The sequence below is a fragment of the Dendrobates tinctorius genome, unplaced genomic scaffold, assembly GCF_039654945.1.
Source record: "Dendrobates tinctorius isolate UK_male_01 unplaced genomic scaffold, ASM3965494v1 ptg000561l, whole genome shotgun sequence".
NCBI lineage: Eukaryota > Metazoa > Chordata > Amphibia > Anura > Dendrobatidae > Dendrobates > Dendrobates tinctorius.
The window spans coordinates 577,733-600,014 of NW_027362219.1; the positions used below are offsets into that span (position 1 = coordinate 577,733).

Consider the following 22,282-nt stretch of genomic DNA (forward strand, 5'->3'; position numbering starts at 1 on the left):
AATGGCTGCTCACTTTCCCCAGTCCTGCATGCTCGGTGCCTCGGGGGTGCTTCTCGACTCTACCCTCTCTTTCAAGCCATATATCCAAGCCCTTGCCTCATCCTGCAGACTCCAGCTCAAAAATATTTCCCAGATCCGTACATTCCTTGACCAAGAAACTACGAAAACGCTCGTGCACGCCCTCATCTCCCACCTCGACTATTGCAACCTCCTCCTCTATCTGGCATCCCCTCGAGCACCACTCAAATCTATCCTAAACTCTGTGCCCGACTAATCCACCCGTCTCCCAGTTATTCCCCAGCCTCTCCTCTCTGCCAAGCCCTTCACTGGCTTCCTATTGTCCAGAGGCTTCCGTTCAAAACCATCCACAATCTGTCTCCTCCATACATCTGTGACATGGTCTCCCGGTATTTACCTACATGCAACCTTCGATCCTCTTAAGAGCTCCTTCTCTACTCCCCTCTTATCTCTTCTTCCCACAACCGCATACAAGACTTCGCCCGTGCTTCCCCCATACTCTGGAACACTCTACCCAAACACAGACTTTCGACTACCACAGAAAACTTCAAAAGGAACCTGAAGACCCACCTCTTCCGGAAAGCTACAACCTGCAGTGATCTTCAGTCTACGAAACCGCCGCACGACCAGCTCTACCTTCTCCTAGTACATCCTCACCCATCCCCTGTAGACTGTGAGCCCTCGCAGGCAGGGTCCTCTCTCCTTCTGTACTTGTGTGTGCCTTGTTTTGCTCATGTTTATTGTGCTTGTCTTTGTATGTCCCTTTTTCACATGGAAAGTGCCATGGAATAAATGGCGCTATAAAAATGAAAAATATCAAAAATTTGGCCCGGTCACTAAGGGGTTAAGCAAAAGGTACCACTAACCAAACACCATGAAGACCAAGGAGATCTCCAAACAAGTCAGAGACAAAGTTGTTGAGATCTAGATTGCGAGCCCCAATGGGGACAGTGTCAATAATGTTTGTAAAGCGCTGTGGAATTAAAGGCGCTATATAAGTGAGCAAAATAAACAAAATACAAGTCAAGGTTGGGCTAAAAAAAATATCGCAATCTCTGATGATCCCCCCAGAGCACCATCAAATCCATCATTATCAAATGGAAAGAACGTGGTACCACAACAAATCTGCCAAGAGAGGTCTGCACACTAAAATCTCAACCCGGGCAAGGAAGGCATTAATCAGGGACCATGCTGGTGGCAGCAGGGTCATGGAAAATGGTCCAAGTCGGGGGGAAAACTCTTGAGCAAAACCAGTTTCAGTCTGTCAGTGATTTGAGACTGGGACAGAGGTTGAACTTCCAACAAAACAATGAACCAAAGCATACTGCAAAAGCAACCCTCGAGTGGTTTAAGGGGAAACGTGTATATGTTTTGGAGTGGCCTAGTCAAAGCGCACACCTTAATCCAACTGAGAATCTGTGGTCAGACTTGAAGATTGCTGCTTGCCAGAGGAAACCGTCTAATCTGAAGGAGCTGGAGCAGTTTTGCCTTGAGGAATGGGCAAAAATCCCAGTAGCAAGATGAGGAAAGCTCACAGAGACTTATCCGAAGCAACTTGCAGTTATAATTGTCACAAAAGGTGGCTTTACAAAGTACTGACTTTAGGGGTTGAATAATTATGCACACTGAAGCTTTCAGTTATTTTGTCCTAATTGTTGTGTGCTTCACAAAAAAACAAAAACAAATGTTCACAGCTGTAGCCATGTTCTTTACATGAACTGAAATAAACCCTCAAAAAAAAAAAAAAAAAAAAATGTGAAATTCCAGGTTGTGAAGTAGCAAAACACGAAAAATGCCGTGAGTGTACACTTTTGCAAACCACTATACCAAATGTTTGCTATTGCAATGATTATCCAGGAAAGGCAACACTTACTTCAAGGCTATCCACATTACGAGGTTAATCGCGTTAAAGATCTACACTCTAGTAATACTGTGGTCATGCCCAGTACCTCAGGTGCCGCCAACTATCCCAGCTAAGTCTTTGAAAAAGACTATTGGCAAAATCACAAGGTATTATAGTTGCAGAAATTACAGCTCCCTTGTAAACTATTTGGGGTTTAAAAGGGAATCTGTCAGTAGCATTAACCCTCCCAAGCCATTTATATGGGTACGCAGGTTAAAAAAAAAAAAAAAAAAAAAAAAAAAAAGGATCAGATTGCTGATATCAAGGTTTTATTGTTTTATTTCAGTCAACTTTCTATGACCTACATGCCCATAAAAGAAACTTAAAAGGTTTGATCATCTTGACAGGTTCCCTGTAAAAGGAACCTGTCACCAGAAATAACACTGTTAACCTGCAGATATGCGGTTAATGTGCAGGCTAACAGCGTCATGATGCTGCACGAAGCTGAATGCAGCGGGGAGAAAATGATCTTTATTCTCCCCGCCAGCATTCGATATTCAGTCATAGGGGTAGGGGCAGCGCCTGTTCAGTCACTGCTCTGAGAGTACAGAGCGGCTGCTGTAACTGTGCCCCCGGCCCTGACTGACACTGGCTCTATGTTGCGGCTCAGCCGTCAGTCAGGGCCGGGGGCACAGTTACAGCGGCCATTCTGTACTCTCAGAGCAGTGACTGAACAGGCGCCTCCCCGACCTCTATGACTGAATATCGAATGCTGGCGGGGAGAATAAAGATCATTTTCTCCCCGCTGCATTGAGAATAACAACGCTTTTAACCTGCAGATTAAGCACATGTCTGCAGGTTAACAGCATTATTTCTGGCGACAGGTTCCCTTTAAAACAAAGGAAACACAGGATAAGGAAATACAAGTCTCACCACCTTCCTCATCCACAGCCAAAACAGTAGCTCCTCTTGTAAGCAAAGCTTGGACAACAGTTGCAAGCCCATTTCGGGCAGCAATGTGGAGAGGCCTAACAAAACAACAACATGGAAGACAACATTGTACACATCACTCCATACAATAAGTATCAAAATATACAGGTAACATGTAAAGTGTACTGACCTCCCACTAATGTTAATAGCTAAACTATTAGGTCCTGACCTACAGAAGATTGTGTGTAATAAATATATATATATTTCACATACACACAATGCAGTTTAATATATTTTTTTATATTATATTGTCTGCATATTTCACAATAAAACGCAAAAACTAATGTGAACGACCCAAATGATATTTTCACGAGATCTACAGAAATGATCTGCTGAGTACCTGGACTTTAGGCACATAACCTCTAGTCTGCCGATAGATGGAGGGACATTTAATTTCCTTGCAAGGTTTGGCTACTACTGCAGTATATATATTTAGAGAGGTTGTACCAAGGTAGCAAGCTATCACCTATCCACAGGATGATTGATATCTTATTGATTACTCTTAAGTTGCATGGCTAGGACCCCTACTAAACATGAGAGAAAGCCTGTGTAGTTTGCCAATCTGAATGGTGAAGTTGTCCAGCGAGAAAACCAAAATGTTCTATTCTTTGTCTATAGGACTGCTGGGGACAGCCAAATACAGAGCTCAGCTGCTGTATCAGAGAGTGAGTGAGCAAAACAGTCCACATTTAAAGGGAATCTGTCACCTTTTTTGCCAGCACTGACATCAGGGGCTTATTTACAGCATTCTATAATGCTGTAGATAAAGCCCCAGATGTAACCTGAAAGAAGAAAAACATGATAGATTATACTCACTGGAGGGGGCAGTCAGGTCCGATGGATGTCGCGGTCCGGCTCCTCCCATCTTCATACGATGCCGTCCTCTTCTTCCCTTCCTGTAGTAGCGCTGGTGCAGGCGCACTGCTCTGAGGGCAGAGCAGGGTCCTGCAGTGCGCAGGCGTCGGGAGAGGTCTGGCGCCTGCGCACTGCAATATTTTGCTCTGCCCTCAACAGGGCAGAGCAGTGCGCCTGAGCTACTACAGGAAGGGAAGAAGAGGACAGCATTGTATGAAGATGGGAGGAGCCGGACCAGACCGCGACACCCATCGGACCGGACCGCCCCCTCCGGTGAGTATAATAATCTGACGTGTTTTTCCATCTTTCAGGTTACATCAGGGGCTTATCTACAGCATTACAGAATGCTGTAGATAAGCCCCTGATGTCAATGCAGGCAGCTAATAGGGCAAAAAAAGGTGACAGATTCCTTTTAAATGCATCTCAAGACTACAAAGCTCTGACAACAGTACAGCAAGACTCCTAGATGTCTCAGTAACATACAAAGCATGAACAGTTTGTGGAAGACTGTGAGGAGTAAGGCTAAGTTCACACGTACCGGGACTCTCGCGGAAATTACCGCGAGAATTCCGGAATTCCATTCCACGGGAAAATCGCATTTTAAATTCCCGCGATTTTCCCGCGGAAAAACTAGCATTTTACAAGCGTGTTTAGCTTGCAAAATGCTAGCGTTTTCCAAGCGATCTGTAGCATCGCTTGGAGAACTGATTGACAGGTTGGTCACACTCGTCAAACAGTGTCAAGTGTGACCAACTTTTTACTACTGAGGCCGCCTATGCAGCATCAGTAGTAAAAGATAAAATGTAAAAAAAAAAAAAAAAAGCCGAATTACTTACCGGTAATGCTCTTTTAATGAGTCCACGACAGCACCCACTGGAGGTATCGGATCCGCCCATTTGGAACAGGAAACCCTACAGGAAAGATAAAAGGGGCGGTCCGCCTTTCCTCCTCAGTTTTACGTTTCAGAGTACCAGAAGGACCGCCAAGGATTAGGCAATGTTCTCTTATTTTAACATCTTTCTTATCCATTATTTGGTTAATATACTTTAACTATTGATATCCTTAGGGGGGGAAGTGAGCGGGTGCTGTCGTGGACTCATTAAAAGAGCATTACCGGTAAGTAATCTGGCTTTTTACTCTTCGCCACGACAGCACCCACTGGAGAGATTCCAGAGACCATCACCTGGGTGGGACCACCGTGCCAAGGATAGTCCTGCCAAAGCTTAAGTCAGAGGTTGATGAAAGATCAAGTCTGTAGTGGTTATAGAAGGTAGAAGGGGATGACCAAACTGCCGCCTTACATATAGTTTCAATCGGAACATCTCCCTTTTCCGCCCAAGAGGTTGCCATTGCCCTGGTGGAATGCGCCCTGATGTTCCCTGGAGGATCTTCGTTTTTTGCGGAGTAGGCTAAACGAATGGCCTCTCTGATCCACCGGGAAATGGTGCTCTTCGTGACTCCATACCCCTTCTTACAGCCCTGAAATGAAACAAATAGGGCCCTACTCTGCCTCCAACTGTTGGACCTCTCAATACATTTTAGGACAGTTCTTTTGACGTCCAGAGTATGGAACTTCTGCTCTTCCGGAGTAGAGGGATTTTTATAGAAGGTTGGGAGGAGTATCTCCTGAGATCTATGGTATTTTGTTGCCACTTTTGGCAGGTAGGCAGGGTCTGGTTTTAATACTAATCTGTCTTGGTATTCTTGGAAAAAAGGTGGATCTATTGACAAGGCTTGGATATCACCCACTCTTCTAGCTGAGGTTAGTGATACTAAGAGGGCCATTTTAAGTGCTAAGTATTTGAAGGGTATTGTGTCGATCGGCTCAAAGGGGTCTACCGTTAGGGCGTCTAAGACCAGATTTAGATCCCATGTAGGGACGGAGGGTATGTGGATTGGAGCTATTCGTTCACATGCTGTAATAAAACGAGTTATCCACTTGTTGCCTGCTATATTATGGCAATATAGTGCTCCTAATGCCGATATTTGTACTCTCAGTGTATTTACTGCTAAGCCTAAGTCTTTCCCCTTCTGCAGAAATTCCAAGATTGGGATTATCGGAACTTCTGCTGTATGAGGTACTGTATGGAATTGAAGAAATTTTTTCCATATTCTAGTGTAAATTTGGGTTGTGGACTGTTTTCTACTTTGTAGTAGTTTAGTAATTAAGGACTCCGAGAATCCTCTTGTCCTCAATAACTGCCTCTCAAATTCCACGCCGTCAAGTGCAAGCTGAGCACTTGAGGGTGGAAAAAGGGGCCTTGGGAGAGTAGATTGGCAGTCGGAAGGATCCAAGGATCTGTTATTGACATAATCTGCAGCCACGAAAACCACGGTCTTTTTGGCCAGAATGGTGCTATTAAGATTATTCTTGCTTTGTCGTCTCTGATCTTCCGAATTACTTGAGGTAGGAGGATCAATGGAGGGAACGCATACGCCAGGTTGAAATTCCATGGAACTAGAAAGGCGTCCAGTATGTCTGGGTGATCTGACGGAGATAGGGAGGCAAATGTTTTTATCTGCCTGTTCTCCCTTGTGGCGAAAAGATCCACCTCGGGTTGTCCCCATGCGGCTACTATGTCCCTGAAGACCTTCCGATTGAGGCACCACTCTCCTTGTCGTAGAGTGTGACGGCTTAGGAAGTCTGCCTTTTGATTGCTCTCGCCTCTGATATGAAGGGCCGAGAGGGACAAAAAATAGTTTTCTGCTAAGTTTAAAATTCTTGCCGCTGAAGACATCAGAGTCTCTGATCGAGTTCCTCCTTGTCTGTTTATATATGCCACTGTGGTGGTATTGTCCGACAGGATCCTTACATGCTTCTGTTGGAGCTGCGGAAGGAAGTTGTATAGAGCATAGAACACTGCAGTCAGTTCTTTTAAATTAGATGAGTAATCACATTCCTCTTTACTCCACCTTCCCTGATAAAACCCATTCTCCATACGGGCTCCCCAGCCCTGGGGACTGGCATCGGTGGTTACGATACAGGATGGAACTATAACCCATGGAACTCCTGAACATAAATGGTCATCGTCTAACCACCACTCTAGGGAAGTCAAGACTTCTTGTGACAGGGTTATTTTGCTCTGTAAATGACCACTATGTCGCTTATCCTCCTGGAGGATCTGGTGTTGTAGCGTACGGACATGGTACTGGGCCCACCGGACTGCCGGGGTGCAAGAATTTAGTGATCCTAATAGTGACATTGCTCCTCTTAAGGATACACGTGGTTTATCTATAGCTGCTTGTATTTTTTGTTTTGTGAGGATGATTTTTACCTGGGGTAGTAGACATCTCTGGGTCAAGGAATCTAGTTGAAATCCTAGAAATGTCTGGAGAGATTGCGGATCGAGTCTGGACTTTTGGATATTGATGATCCAGCCAAGGCTCTGAAAAGAGGAGATTGCGTCAGTCACGCATTCAGTACATTGTTTGACTGAATTCCCAATTACTAGGAAGTCGTCTAGATATGGCACAATTAGTGTGTCCTTTTGGCGAAGGTAGGCCATCACTTCTGCCATCACCTTGGTAAATATTCTTGGTGCCGTGGAAAGCCCGAAGGGCATTGCCGCGTATTGGAAATGATGAATCCTTCCCTCGACTTCCACTGCGACTCTTAGGTATTTCTGGAATCTGTTGTGTATAGGGAGATGATAATAAGCATCTTTTAAATCAATCCCTGCCATTACGCAATTTGGGAAAAGAAGCTTTATAGTGGATCTAATTGATTCCATTTTGAACTTATAATTTTTTATAAATGAATTTAGCTTCTTTAAATTAATAATGGTTCTAAATGTACCGTCTGGTTTAGACACCAAAAACAGGGGAGAGTAAATGCCTCTACCCTGTTGTTCCTCAGGGACGTCAACTAAAACTTTTTTAGCTAGCAGGACTCGAATCTCGTCTTCGAGAGCCTTTTGCTGAAGTGAGGAATTAAGGCGAGTTATAACAAAGAACTCATAGGGGATCCGAAGGAATTCAATCTTTAATCCTTCCTTGATTATGTTCAAAATCCATGGGTTTAACGTAATTTGTTCCCACTTGGTAAAAAAAAATTTTTAATCTACCCCCAACTGGTGGGTCTAAACTTTTAATTTTTATCTCTCCTATATGTTGGCCCTCTGAAGATGGTACCCTTCTGCTTTTCGTCTTTCGTGGCCCATCTATTCGTTCTGTCCGATTGTCTTCTTCTCCCGAATGGCCGTCTCTTAAAGGTTTTCCTATAAAACGGAATGGGAGAATCACTGAAGGCCTTTTTCCTTTCTTTTGCCTTGGCGAGAATTTCGTCTAAGGCTTTTCCGAAGAGGAACTCACCCTCGCATGGGGTTGCACTAATTTTGGATTTTGACTGTGCATCCCCTTTCCAGCTCTTTATCCACAGCGCGCGTCTGGCGTTATTCACCAGGGCTGCCGACCTTGCTGCCAGTCTTAGGGTGTCCGCTGAAGCGTCTGCCATAAAGGCAGCTGCCCCTCTTATCAACGGGATGGCTGCACGCAGTTTCTCCCTTGACACTCTTTGCTCAATCTGCTGGTCTAATTGATCTAGCCATACCAGCATTGACCTAGCAGTACATGTGCTGGCTATTGCGCGTTTGAATACCCCGGTGGTGGATTCCCAGGACCTTTTGAGCGAAGATTCAGCCTTTCGGTCCAATGGGTCTGCTAACAATCCTGCTTCCTCGACCGGGATCGAGGTTTGTTTGGAAGTGGAGGATATGACAGCGTCCACCTTTGGTATTTTAGTCCATTTTAATAGATCTTCATCAGTGAACGGGTACTTCCGTTTTGAAGCGGATGGGAGAAAACCCCTCTGGTCGTGTTTTTCCCACTCCCTTTTGATGAGATCTTTAATTGCCGGTATCACTGGAAATGATCTCCTCTTTTTCTCTGCCAATCCCGCAAACATAATGTCCTGCGCGGTCTGGGCTCCCCTTTCCTCTTCACACCCCATAGTATTTCTAACCGCTTTTACCAGGTTATCTACGCTGTCCAGTGGAAAACATGCGCGTCCTTCCACCTCCGAGGATGATGATGAGGACGTGGATGCGGAGCCTGAGTTTAACTCCTGTTCTTCCTCTGATTCTGAACTAACAATGACCTGTTTTCTATGACTGGACTCTGCGGGAGTGCTGGCGCGGTTGATGGCTTGTATTTCCTCCCTAATTATGGCTCGGATATCCTTAGAAGATATCGTCGACCCCTGCCTGGTCTCTTTAATGCATTGTTTGCAGAGTTTTTTGGGGTAGGAGTCAGGGAGAGGCTCTGAACATAATGCACATTCTTTATGTTTTGTTTTTCCTTTTTTCTTTGACTGAAGTGGGAGGTCAAAGGTAAAGAGAGGGGGGAGGGGGGGGAGGAGAGGAGGTTAGCTTAATAGGTAGAGCATATACTTTGCACACTCACCCAGTGAAGCTTAATACCGGTTCGGATGGCTGAGACGGTTTGGATCAGGTTTCTGCTGCCTCGCTCCTGCGGGCAGTCTCTGTCCTGGCGCTGCGGTCCCTGGTGGAGTTGCCCCCAGCTGAATCCCCTGCTGGGGTCTGCGACTCTGCGGGGGACGACATGGTTCCAACGTTGCAGCGCTGTTTTATCTATACACTTATCGTACCCCCGGAAGTCGCCCTGTCACAGGGCGCATGCGCCGCGTCATCGCCATCTTCCGGGGTATAGGAGCGTCGGGCGCCGGCCCGCTCCCGCGCCACCGCTACTGACACGTGCGGCTCGCGCGCTCATGACCTCACCATCCACGCTATACCCCCACCGATGGGGGGGGGGATCCCCCGGATGCCAGACCGGCCCTCTCCCTGGTAAGACCGGGCGGCCCTCCCCGGACCCGGCCATTACCACTATGCCACCAGACGAGGGGGGAGCCGTCAAACGGAGTCTCCCCCGACGCTGCTTCCGGACCGCAGCCCCTGCCGTTCCCGAAGAGACCTCACAGGCGGATACATGGCCCAGGTAAGATCCTGCAGGATCCTGCTCCATTTGGAACAGGAAACCAAAACTGAGGAGGAAAGGCGGACCGCCCCTTTTATCTTTCCTGTAGGGTTTCCTGTTCCAAATGGGCGGATCCGATACCTCCAGTGGGTGCTGTCGTGGCGAAGAGTAAAAAATGGTGTTATTCTTACTTTCCGACGTCCCGCGCATCCGTTCCCAGTAATACTTTGCGAAAATGCCCGCGATGACTTCGCGCGAATGACCGCGAGACTTCGCGCGAATGACCGCGAGACTTCGCGCGAATGACCGCGAGACTTCGCGCGAATGACCGCGAGACTTCGCGCGAATGACCGCGAGACTTCGCGCGAATGACCGCGAGACTTCGCGCGAATGACCGCGAGACTTCGCGCGAATGACCGCGAGACTTCGCGATCCCGCGAGAACGGACGCCATCGTGGGCATTTTCGCAAAGGATTACTGGGAACGAGAGCGTGGAGAGAGGCGGGAAGGCTGCGCGGGACGCCGGAAGGTAAGAATAACAATTTTTATTTTAAATTCTATTTTTTACAGGGATATGGTACCCAAAGCCCGGAGGACAGTCTCCTCTCCTCCGGACCGTGGGTACCATCCGCAAATGTTCTGCTTACTTTCCGCATGGTGTGCACAGCCACATGCGGGAAGAAAGCGGAACAATGCATTCCTATGGGTGCAGGATTGCCGCGATTCCGCAAAATTAATGAGCATGCTGCGGTTTTTACCTCGAAGCGATTCCGCCGCGGTAAAAACTGCAGCATTAGCACAGCATTGCAGAATCCCATAGGAATGCAAGGGATGCTTATTTTTCGCGTTTTCGCGGCAAAATCGCGCAGTTAAAACCGCCGCGGAAGCGCGAAAAACACACCACGTGTGAACTCAGCCTAAGGGATGTGCACATAACAAAAATCTCACTACCAGAAGCACAAAAAGGAAAAAGTTCAAAGACCAATTCCGCACAGCAAAAACGCATTAAAATCCACAAGGTCTGCATCAATTCAGCATGAAAACCGCAAGCGTTTTGCCCTGTGTATTCTGCCAAAAGATGCTGATTCTCTGCAGAAAATTCTGTAGCCTAATCTGCAACGTGTGTATATACTTTAAGAGTTGAGTAGTTACATCTTTCCAATATGTCTCTTTAGCTACCCACACAATATAGCAGCAGATTTCCTTTAAAGGGCAGATTGTCAATGGGGATGGGCGACTTATATCACAGAGTGTAGAAAGGCTTCATACACCAATCTCCATTTCTAAATATGCTGTACATCTTATGACCTTACAAACACTTCTGCTACACTCTGCTGAATGTATACAGTCAGAACACATTTATTTGCGCTTTGTTAGTTTGATCTTGTAGGAAATGATAAAAAAGATGCACTGCAGCGTAATGGAAGAAGCGTTACTTGGCACAAGATGAAGAACACAGAAGGGTATAGACTTACATTTGCAGCATACTGTTTGTTGCATTGATAAGGCCAGTGTCCTGGGTCTCCCCTAGAAGCAGCAAGGCGCACTTTTCATGGCCCTAGACAGAACAACAATAAAATTAGCATTAATCAGGAAAACTTCACTTTCCTCTCTGGAAGACACGTGGCGTATGCGAGCTATATTATGATACATTTACATCATTTAGACAATACTACATAAAAAAACCTAATTCACTCCAAGATAACTGTGGCGATATACCATAAGTTATTCCATATTACAATGCAATGAGCATTGCACTCATGTGCAGGCATTGCAGAACCTCAAGTATTCATGGTTACATCCACTGATAAAGTAACTGTTAGCCAGTTGCTAGTGGTCAGAACCATAGAATATTAGAGTTGGTAGGGACCTCCAGGGTCTTCGTATCCAACCCCCTGCTCAATGCAGGATTCACTAAACCATCTCAGACAGATGTATGTTCAGCCTCTGTTTATAGACTTCCATTAAAGGAAAACTAGTAACCTCTCATGGCAGCCTCTTCCACTCACTGATCACCCTCCCTGTAAAAAAGATTTTACCCATATCTAACCTGTATAGTCTCCTTTTCAGTTTCATGCCATTCCTTCTCATGTTTCCATGTGCAAATGAGAATAAGGATTATCCCTCTGCACTGTGACATCCCTTCAGATATTTGTAGACCGCTATTAAGTCTCCTCGTAGACTTCTTTTCTGCAAGCTAAATATTCCTAGATCCTTTAACTGTTCCTCGTAGGACATACCTTGCAGTCTGCTCACCATCCTGGTAGCTCTTCTCTCAAGTTGTCCAGTTTTTCAATGTCTTTTGTAAAATGAGGTGCCCAGAACTGGACAGTATTCCAGATGAGGTCTGGCCAAAGCGTAGATGGCAATAATGACTTCATGTGCTCTAGACTGCATGCTTCTCTTAATACATCCTAGAACGGTGTTTGCCTTTTCTGCTGCATCACACTGTTGACTCATGTGCAGTCTGTTATCTATTAGCATAAACAAGTCTTTTTCACACGTGCTGTTGTTGCTTCGTTCTTTTCCTCCCATTCTGTAGATGTAATTTTTGTTTTTCCTTGTCCAGATGAAGAATCTTCCATTTCTACCTGCCTATTGGTCAAAATTATCTAGATCCTTCTGAATACTGTCTTCTCTATTGTTAGCTATCCCTTTTTGCTTTGCATTGTCTGCAAAGATCATCTGTTTACCTTCAGTTCCCTTATATAGATCATACACAGCCTTGTGGTACCCCACTTGAAACACTTTTCCAAATCTATGTGCAACATTTTATTACCACTCTGAGTATGATCACTGAGCCAGTTATGAATCTACCCAACTGTAACCTTTTCAATCCCATACTTGGTAATTTGCTGAAGTCGAGATGTACTATATCTAGCACATTTCCATCATCCACCCAGTCAGTGATTCCATCATAGAAGGAAATTAGATTAGTCTGGCATGACTTGTTTGCTACAAACCCATGCTGGCTCTGGTTAATTACTGTATTCTTATCCAAGTACTTACATACATGCTGTATATTTGTTCAAAGATCTTTCCTGGTATAGAAGTAAGGCTCACTGGCCTGTAATTTCCTGACTCCATCTTATTTCCTTTTTTGAAGATAGGGACAACATTTGCCCTTCTCCAATCCTCTGGGACTTCTCCTGTTCTCCAGGATTTTTCAAAGGTTCTGGCTAGTGGTTATGCAATTTCCCCTGCTAACTCTTTCAGTACCCAAGGATGTACTTAATCTGGACCAGGAGATTTAAATTAACTTAAATTAGCTAAGTGTTCTCTCACCATCTCTCTTATGGATAGTGTGGATTCTTTTATTCCTTTGATGGTACCATGAAGAACAGTTGATTTAAAAGTTCAAACTTCCATCATCATTTTTGACCACTTGATCCTGTAAAAATCCTATAACATTTTTGACTTTTCTTTTGCTTTTGACATAGCCCCAAAATCCCTTTTTACTGTTTTTGGTCTCCCTTGAAAGCCTCACTTCATTCAATGCAAACAGCATTATATTCTTCTTTAGATAGCGCCCCCCCTCTTTCCATTTAATATACATTTCTTTTTTCCTTTTTATCAAGCGACTAAAGGCCCCGTCACACTAAGCGATATCGCTAGCAATATCGCTATGTGAGATACTTGCCTCCGACCGGCTCCCCCGCTGATTATCGCTGATCGCGCGAGAACGGCCTGGGCCGTTTCTCGTCGTCAATTTCCTGCTGTGGAGACAAGCGACGCGTGGATGTGGGCAGGAGAACGTCTTCAACGCCTCGTCTGACAGGTAAGTAACGATCGCTGCTATATCGCTGGTGAGATCTGCCTGTTTGGCAGCTCACTAGCGACCACTTAGCGATGCACCAGTGATCCTGACCGCATCATATCGTTGTCGGGATCGCTGGTGCATCGCTAAGTGTGACGGTACCTTAAAGTTCTGTGTTCATCCATCCTGGACTCTTTAAACGCTTGTGCAGTGAGAATTTCATATATCAAAGTCTCCCATCCTCCCTCTTTGGACATAACTGTCCTTTAGAACATCCATCCATTAGACCATTCCTACCCCCTTACTGAGTACATTAAAATCTGCCTTTCTGAAGTCCATCCTTAAAGTCTGAGTCCTCACTGGTCTTCCTCCTCGAATTTTGGATTATAAGAGGATAGCATAATCGCTGCCGCCTCCTAAATTACCTTTACTTCAACCATTTCCTTCTTGTTGGTTAGAATTAGGTCCAAGATTGCAGATCCTCTTGTTCACTCTTCTACCTTCTACCCTTTTTTAAGATAAAAAGTTGTCAGAAAGAGAAGATAAGAATTTTCTGGACCCATTACGTTTGCCTGAAAGATTCCCAACAAATATCTGGATAGTTAAAATATTCCATGACGACCATCATGCTTTTTTGAACACAGACATCTGATGTAAAAAATTCATCCATATCTTCAGTCTGTCCATGTGGCCTATAGTAAACACCTACAATGGTGTCCTTGCTGTTCTTCGCTCCTTGTATTCTTACCCAGACAGGCTCTCTGAAGCTTGGATATCTGTGGCGAAATACGTATTGCTAACATACAATGCACCATCATCCCGCCAAGTTTCAGTGATGCCTATGACCTCACATCTTTCTGTATTAGCAGCTCCAATTCTCCTTGCTTGTTTCCCATGCTGTGTGCATTTGTACAGACATTTTAGTTTGAAGTCAGTTTCTCTTGCGCCTACATTTTTCACTCAAATTGTTTTTGTTCTTTATTTCCACTTCTAATAAAAGATTTTCTCAAAATAATTCATTACCTCCATATCTTTTTCTGGCCATATACTTCCCATCCCATATTGGCTCTAGTTTAAAGCTCTCCTAATTTTTTTTTTTTTTTTTTTAAATCAAATATTTTTTATTGAAGAAAAGAAGGATAACAATACATACATGTATAAATATATCAGCAATATTACTTCTTACATTTTTCGTAATACAAGAAAATCCCCCCTTAGAAACAAAGAAAACCCTCCCCTAACCCCCCCTCCCTCGTCACGCTTACACGATCCTTGTCCATATAATACAATGCCGCACACATTTCTATAACCCTAATATCCTGTCTTTGATGAGTTCCAGAGAGGCTAACCCCGGAAAGTCCAACCAACCCCCCCATATATCCTCATAGCGATTCATTTTGCCTCTCTTCATATATACACACTGCTCTAAGTATCACAAAATTGACTCTGTTCACAAATTCCTTTCTAGTAGGGGGATCTTCATCTAACCAATATAATGTAATAGCCAAAATGCTATATGTTGCAAGGAAGACTATCGCCAGTCTGCCCCATTCGTCCGTCACCACCCAGTCTGCATGCCCCAAAATACACGATAATGGGTCTCGAGTAATATTTATTTCCATCACTCTATCAAATTCAAGACCACTACCCAGAATGCCTGCAATAGAGGGCAGGCCCTTAGCATATGTAGCATATCAGCCTCAGCCATCGTACACCTCGGGCACCTGGAATCCATTCTCGCACCAGCCTTTTTCATCCACACAGGAGTCGTATACACCCTATGTATGGTGAATAATTGCGACACCCTCCCAGACTCACTTATAAAATTTTTAGGGACGTATTGCGAGACTGACTCCCATTCAACATCCGATATGTCTCCCAAGTCCGCAATCCACCTTACTTTGGCCGTCAACTGATGTCTGTCCAAAAACATGTCTAGCAATCCCTTGTAAATAAGTGTTATAAAACCCCTAGTACTCCTCTGTGCCCCAAGTTTACTCAAACTGTCCCCTCTATCATTATCGGTGATCTTCTCCACTGCTTATGAAATGCATGCCGCAGCTGCAGGTACTGGTAGAACATATTGTGTTCCAAAGGGAATGCTTTCTCAAGTGCTTCAAATGTTTTGAACGTCTCACCATCCAACAGCTGCAACACATACCATATAGCTATTCTTCTCCACTGTCCAATATTTCGTAGATATAGCATTTCGGTCAACCGCGGATTATACCAAATAGATGTGTAACTCGTGTATTCCCTTATTCCACTCTACTGCTTAAGTTTTTTCCCACAATTTCTCAAGCAGTGCCAGTGTTGGATACCTTCTAGAAATCTGCCTGCCTCCAAGGAAGCCAACAGTGGACCCTTCCTCACCACGTGAGATATAACCTTCCCCACTGAACTAGAAAATTTGTGATCCCCCCCCCCCCCCATATGTTGACATTGAGACCCAATGTAATATAACCATGGATTGGGACCAGCCAGGCCTCCGTCATCTTTTGGGCGCTGCAACAACTCTAGCTTGATACACTCTCGACCTACCTTCCATATCAAATCACGAAAGATAGTTTAGCTTCCTCCACACCGCGATCTTCCGTTTAAACTTACATAATAGCGGAGCCAAATTAGGCCTCTCATAGTCCATAAGATTGTTTCATACCTTAATACCCAGATATGCAACTTATTCGACTGCCTGTAGTTGAGTTAACCCCTTCCTTACCGATAACGGAATAGTACGTCATCGGTAAGTTCCCCCACTTTGAGGTGGGCTCCGCTGATGACCCCACGTCAAAGCTGCGACATGTCAGCTGTTATAAACAGCTGACATGTGCCCGCAATAGTCGCGAGCGGAATCGCCGTCCGCCCGCGCCTATTAACTAGTTAAATCCCGCTGACAAAGCAGACAGCGGGCATTTAAATAGCACTTCCGTCCGCCGAGCCGGAAATGAGCTCATCGCCGACCCCAGTCACGTGATCGAGGGTCGGCGACGCGTTGCCAGGACAACCACAGTTCTCAGAGACCTCTATGGTTGTTCCAGGCAGATGGCTTTAAGCGCCACCCGGTGGTCGGCGCTCAAAGCACAGCAGTAAATCTGCTACATATGGGCGATCTGCTCATCGCCCATATGTAGCAGAGCCGATCAGGTTGTGCATGCTTCTAGCCTCCTATGGAGGCTATTGAAGCATGCCAAAAGTAAAAAAAAAAAAAATGTTTAAAAATAAAAAAAACTTAAAAGTTCACCCCCCTTTCGCCCCAATCTAAATAAAACAAAAAAAAACAAAAAACCCCACATACATATTTGGTATCGCCGCGTTCAGAATCGCCGGATCAATAAAAAAAGCATTAACCCGATCGCTAAACGGCGTAGTGAGAAAAAAAAATTCAAGACGCCAGAATTACTTTTTTTTGGTCGCCACGACATTGCATTAAAATGCAATAATGGGCGATCAAAAGAACGTATCTGCACAAAAGTGGTATCCTTAAAAACGTCAGCCCGGCACGCAAAAAATAAGTCCTCACCCAACCCAAGATCACGAAAAATGGAGACGCTACGGGTCTCAGAAAATTTCGCAAATTTTTTTTTTTTTTAGCAAACTTTGGAATTTTTCTTCACCACTTAGATAAAAGAGAACATAGACATCTTTGGTTTCTATGAACTCGTAATGACCTGGAGATCATAATGGTAGGTTAGATTTAGCATCTAGTGAACCTAGCAAAAAAGCCAAGCAAAAAACAAGTGTGGGATTGCAGTTTTTTTGCAATTTCACCACACTTGGAATTTTTTTTCCCGTTTTCGAGTACAAGACATGGTAAAACCAATGGTGTCGTTTAAAAGTACAACTTGTCCAGCAAAAAATAAGCCCTCACATGGCCATATTGACAGAAAAATAAAAAAAGCTATAGCTCTGGAAAGAAGGGGAGTGAAAAACGAAAAAAGCTCAGGGAGTGAAGGGGTTAAACAATCTCTATTAACAGGGGTCCCGCGGTCCAGAGGCAGCAGCACCGATTTATCCCAATTAATACGTATCCCAGATACACCGGCATATTCATCATGGACTGTCATCACTGCTCTCAAAGAACCCCCAACATTCCCCAAAAACAACAGCATGGCAGAGTGCCACCTTTTCCTCGTGTGTTCCATACTGGAATCCCACAATATTTTGCTCCCGTCTTATTACCGCCACCAGTGGCTCAATTGCTATGGCAAACAGGAGGGAAGACAGGGGGAACCCCTGCCACGTACCCTAAACAAGGAAAATTCCTCAGACAACTGATTATTAACTCGCACTCTGGCCTTTGGAGCAGTATACAGCAATTGAACCCACTTAATAAATACTTCCCCAAAGCCCATAGAGCGCATTGTAGCCCACAAGTACCTCCACTCTACGCTATCAAATGTTTTGGCCGCATCTAATGGCAGGATCGCTCTATGCCCTACATTGTCCGCCTCCACATTAATAAAGAGTCTCCTAAGATTCGTCGCTGAGGATTTGTTCGGCATGAACCCCGCCTGATCCTGGTGTATTATAGATGTTATAAGCGCCATGGAATAAATGGCGCTATATAAATGCATAATAATAATGTTATGCCTTTACTAAGACGATTAGCCATAATCTTCGCCAACAATTTTACATCTGTTGTCAATAATGAGATCAGGAGATATGAAGCCGGTGTGGTGGGATCTCTACCCTTTTTGGGAAGCACAACAATGATCGCTTCTCGCATGGACCGCGGGAGTTCACCCCTCTCTACCCCTGCCTTATATACTTCCAACAAGACAGGCAACAGAAGTTCCCTGTATTTTTTTTTTTTTTTTTAATAAACATTTCCCCCGGCAAACCATTTACCCCTGGAGCCCTATCATTAGCCATGGAGGCGAGTGCCAACTCTAAATCAAATGGTTCATCTAAAAATGTTGGGTCTCCATAGACAATTTTGGAAGCCCAGCTCTAACCAAAAAATTCAACAGTCTCAGTATCAGTCGGCTGCACCTGTGACCCATACAAATTAGTATAGAAGCCCGCCATCACCTCCAACAAACCCTGAGTATCCGTGACCTCCTGTCCATCCTCCCTCTAAGGCGACAGGCGACAACGTAAGCGCTGTCTCTTTGTCCAGCAGTCACTATAGCCAAGAGATGGCCGGCTCTCTCTCCCTCCTTAAAAGATTACATAGTACGGAACATCTTTTTCTGCTCAGGTACCCGCAATGACAGTTAACTACGGCCTGAGCCTTTTTTAGCCTCTTGTGCCCAAGTGGATGGGTCATGAACCAATGCCTCTTTCGCCTCCTCCAACTCCCAGAATGCCTGCTGATCCTTCTGCTTCGTGCTTGTTTGGATCTTAGATATCTCTTTAATACACAGCCCCCTAAAAAAAGCTTTCATAGCTTCCCAAACAATCTCATGTGCCGTACGCCTATTGGTCTTATCATACTCCTGAAGCTCCCTCCCCAAGTCACCTCCATTATCCATAAGCTGTAACCAGAAGGGGTTTAATCGCCAGATAGGTCTACTATTAATCATTTGACCCCCTTCACCAAGCTACACATACATTGGGGAGTGGTCAGACACCATTCTGGACAGATAGCCCACATCCGTCACAAAGCTCAGCGCCAAATCAATCCTTGACATTGAGGAGAAAGTTGAGAAATACGAGAATTTACGCACCCCAGGGTTACGAATCCGCCACAAGTCAGTCATAGATGTTTCCCTTAATAATGCCCCAAAAGGAGTATAGTTGCCCCCCTGCTTTATGTCTTCCCCCCGCCTCTGTTCCAGTGAGAATCAGGTACACTGTTAAAGTCCCCCATCACCAGACACAAGATGCCAAGGAATTTTGCAATCATCTCTAGTATCTTCAGGAAGAGCTTGCTATTATATGGCGGCGGAATGTATACAGACAAAAGCAACATAGGCCTATTATTGAGCTTACAGAGTAAACACATCGCCCCTCCAAAGCAATAAGTGAAGTAAGCTTTTCAAACTGTGTTCCCCCTACATATCAAAATACTGACTCCCCTTGAATATGCAGAATACGTAGCATGGTAGCTTTCTTGCATCCAGCGCCCATTCAGTAATTCAGTATATGAGACCTTTCAGGGACCAAATGGGTCTCCTCCAAAAAGACCACAGCTGGCTTTGCTTCACACAGGAATTGAAAAACTGCCTATTTTTTTTTTTTTTTAACATCCGCTGCCAGGCCTCTAACATTCCAGCTTAAAATTTTGACATCACGTACCATTACAATTCAAAATTGCATATAAAACAAAATGTGTATCAGCATGTATACAACCTGAATAGGAAGCGTGACGTAAACATTACCCATAATCCCCCTCTCCCCCTTCCCCCCAAAAATTAACCCCCAAACAAAGAACAGCAAAAACAGAAAAATCAAAACATAGTTTCCTGTGATGATTGTCGTATATTATCCATAACCATCCTTAATCTCTCCATATCCAGTCCCACATCGGATCCCTGAACGCAGGGGTCCGTGATGACTTGACCTTGTGAACAAAAATTAAACCATTAACTCTCCACAGAGATCCCCATAAAACCACCGGGGACACCAGATGACAGAACAGATGCACAGGTCATAAGACCCTCAATCTGCAGAATCCTTTGCCTTCTCCATCCGCAGTTGTTTTTCGTTGTAGTTCAGCCACCTGAGTGCATCTTTGGCCTCAGAGAAAAAAAACTGACTTTATCCGCAACCACAATCCGCTACTTAGCCGGATATAACATGGAGTACATCACACCAATCTCCCACAACCTCTTCTTGATGCTAATAAACTTAGCTCTGTTTCTGTACTTCAATTGAATAATCCGGAAAGATGGAGACTGCAGAGCCATTGATTACAAGATCAGGGTGATCCCTAGCAAGCTTCAAAATAGTATCTGTCCCGATAGTGGAGTATTTTAGCTATTACAGTCCGCGGTGGAAGTCCAGGGGGGGAGGGGACGAGTGGGGACCCTATGGGCTCGTTCAATGGCATAGAATCGGACACTTATCGGCACCAGCTTTGTCCAGTATCCACTTCTCAAAAAACTCTGTATGGGTGTTACCCTCAACTTTTTCTGGTACACCGATCAGTCTCAGGTTGTTGCATCGGGATCTGTTTTCTAGATTATCCGCTTTAGCTTGTACAGCGGTGAGAGCCACTGCCATTTGCTTACACTCCTTTTCAGCTCTTTTTATATAGTCCTCTGCAGAACTGAGCCTTTTCTCAACTTCTCCCACCCTTTCTTTCACCACACACAAAGTGTGCTGCAATTTGGACGGGTCGGCCTGGATACCGCCCAACTGCGTTGCCATACTAAGAATGGAGGAGTCACAGTGTATAATGGCGCAAAAAACATCCTTTAGGGTCAGCTCCTCTGGCAGCATCAGCTCCCCTGCCTTCCCCAGTAGCAGCCCTGCAGTCATCTCACCACGTCCTGTGTCTACCTCCTGTGAGCCACTCCGCCCAGTTTCACTTTCATCATCCTCCTCCTCCCCCTGTTTGTTGCTACTTCTCTCCCCTCTCATACCACAGCAGAGAGTGCGTGTCTCCTCCATCTCCTGCCTGGCTCCGAGGCTCCCCCATGTTCCTGGCAAATCACTGCAGCTTGCTTACAGCGTCTATCCTCCGTGACTCTCCCTGTGCAGACTCCTCCTCCACCTAAAGCCCTCCGGTGGCATGGGCTCCATCTCGCGCCTCTGTCCGGGTCCCCGGCGTTTTTCCTGGAGCTTTTTCTGCCGGTCATCAGCACTTCTGATAGATTCAGATCGATCCTGGGATATCACTGCACTCTAAGCCTCACACAGCAGGGAGGCAGATTAATGCCACTGGGTGTCACAAGGTATTATCTGACTTGATACTCTGCAGCTGTACCAACACACGTCTGCTCACATCTCACTCCAGGCCACGCCCCAAAAGCTCTCCTAATATAGTAGACGCCTTGCTACACGTTTTCCGGTTTTCGTAAGATGCAACCTATTGCTAGCAAGGAGTCCATCATGCAGGCAATTCAATCCATGGTCAAGATACCCAAAACGTTGCTCATGGCACCATCGACAAAGCCAGTTGTTCACCTGTAGAATCCTGTTTAAGCTCCTTGGTACATGTCCATCCACTGGGAGATGAATGAGAAGACTACCTGAGCTCCCACTGCTTTCACTTTCCAGCCTAGGTCTACAGAGTCTCTGCATTTAGTCTCCAGGTCTTGTTTTACTGTGTCATTTGTTCCTACATGTATTCGTAGTCATGACATCTTTGATTTGGACACCTGGAAGCTTTATTTCTCCCTTCAAAAGGCTTCTGATTTCTTACTGGAGTGTTCTATGTGGACAAGGTATTTTGTTGATGTGTACGTCTTCATAATTGTCCTGCGTGAGACTGGTAGCGGTTCTTCAGTGGTATGGGTCCTCCCTCTGCACCATCCTGCTTCTTTGGGTCACATGCTTCCATTCCTTTTCTGTAGATACATTGAAAGGTGCTTCTCTTTGAACATTCTATTCTGAATAGTTATTTCTACTCTGTTATTAGCTTTTGCAGGAACCATGAAAAGTTCTCTTACAACATTCTGAAGAGATTCTTCTGCTCTGTCAAGGAAACCCTCATCCTCTGCTGAGCTTGAATGTAAGCTTTTCTCTCCTGAAGACTTTGCACCTTTTCCTCTAAGGCCTCTTTCACACTTCAGTTTTTTGCATCAGTCAAGATCCGCCAAAAGGACAGATGGCGGATCCGTTTTAGTACTGATGACAACGGATGGCACCCGTCGGTTTTTTCGACGGATCCGACAAATGAAGAATTTTAAAGGAATCGCAGCCTGGAAAAGGAGAGAGAGAAAGCAAGAGAGAGAGAGAGAGAGAAAGCAAGAGAGAGAGAGAGAGAGAAAGCGAGA

At 45.1% G+C, this 22,282-nt stretch overlaps 1 protein-coding gene across 5 annotated transcripts in view; it reads right to left on the reverse strand.

Annotated features, from left to right (window-relative positions):
* The window catches only part of LOC141078430 (serine/threonine-protein phosphatase 6 regulatory ankyrin repeat subunit C-like), a 38,004-nt gene extending 18,278 nt beyond the window's left edge, over positions 1-19,726 (reverse strand). Inside the window, exons 1-2 of one of the 5 annotated variants that reach the window (XR_012227851.1) lie at positions 11,116-14,607; positions 2,798-2,889 (exon numbers count right to left, since the gene is read on the reverse strand). Coding sequence is in view for 2 of the 5 variants with exons in the window: in XM_073565159.1 (XP_073421260.1) it covers positions 2,795-2,889; positions 11,116-11,126 (106 nt within the window). In the remaining 3 variants the exon portion in view is untranslated. Of the gene's footprint in view, positions 1-2,794; positions 2,890-11,115 lie in introns of all 5 variants that reach the window. The other 4 variants (XR_012227850.1, XM_073565159.1, XM_073565160.1 and 1 more) reach the window with 4 other exon arrangements.
* Between the last annotated feature and the right edge of the window lie 2,556 nt (positions 19,727-22,282).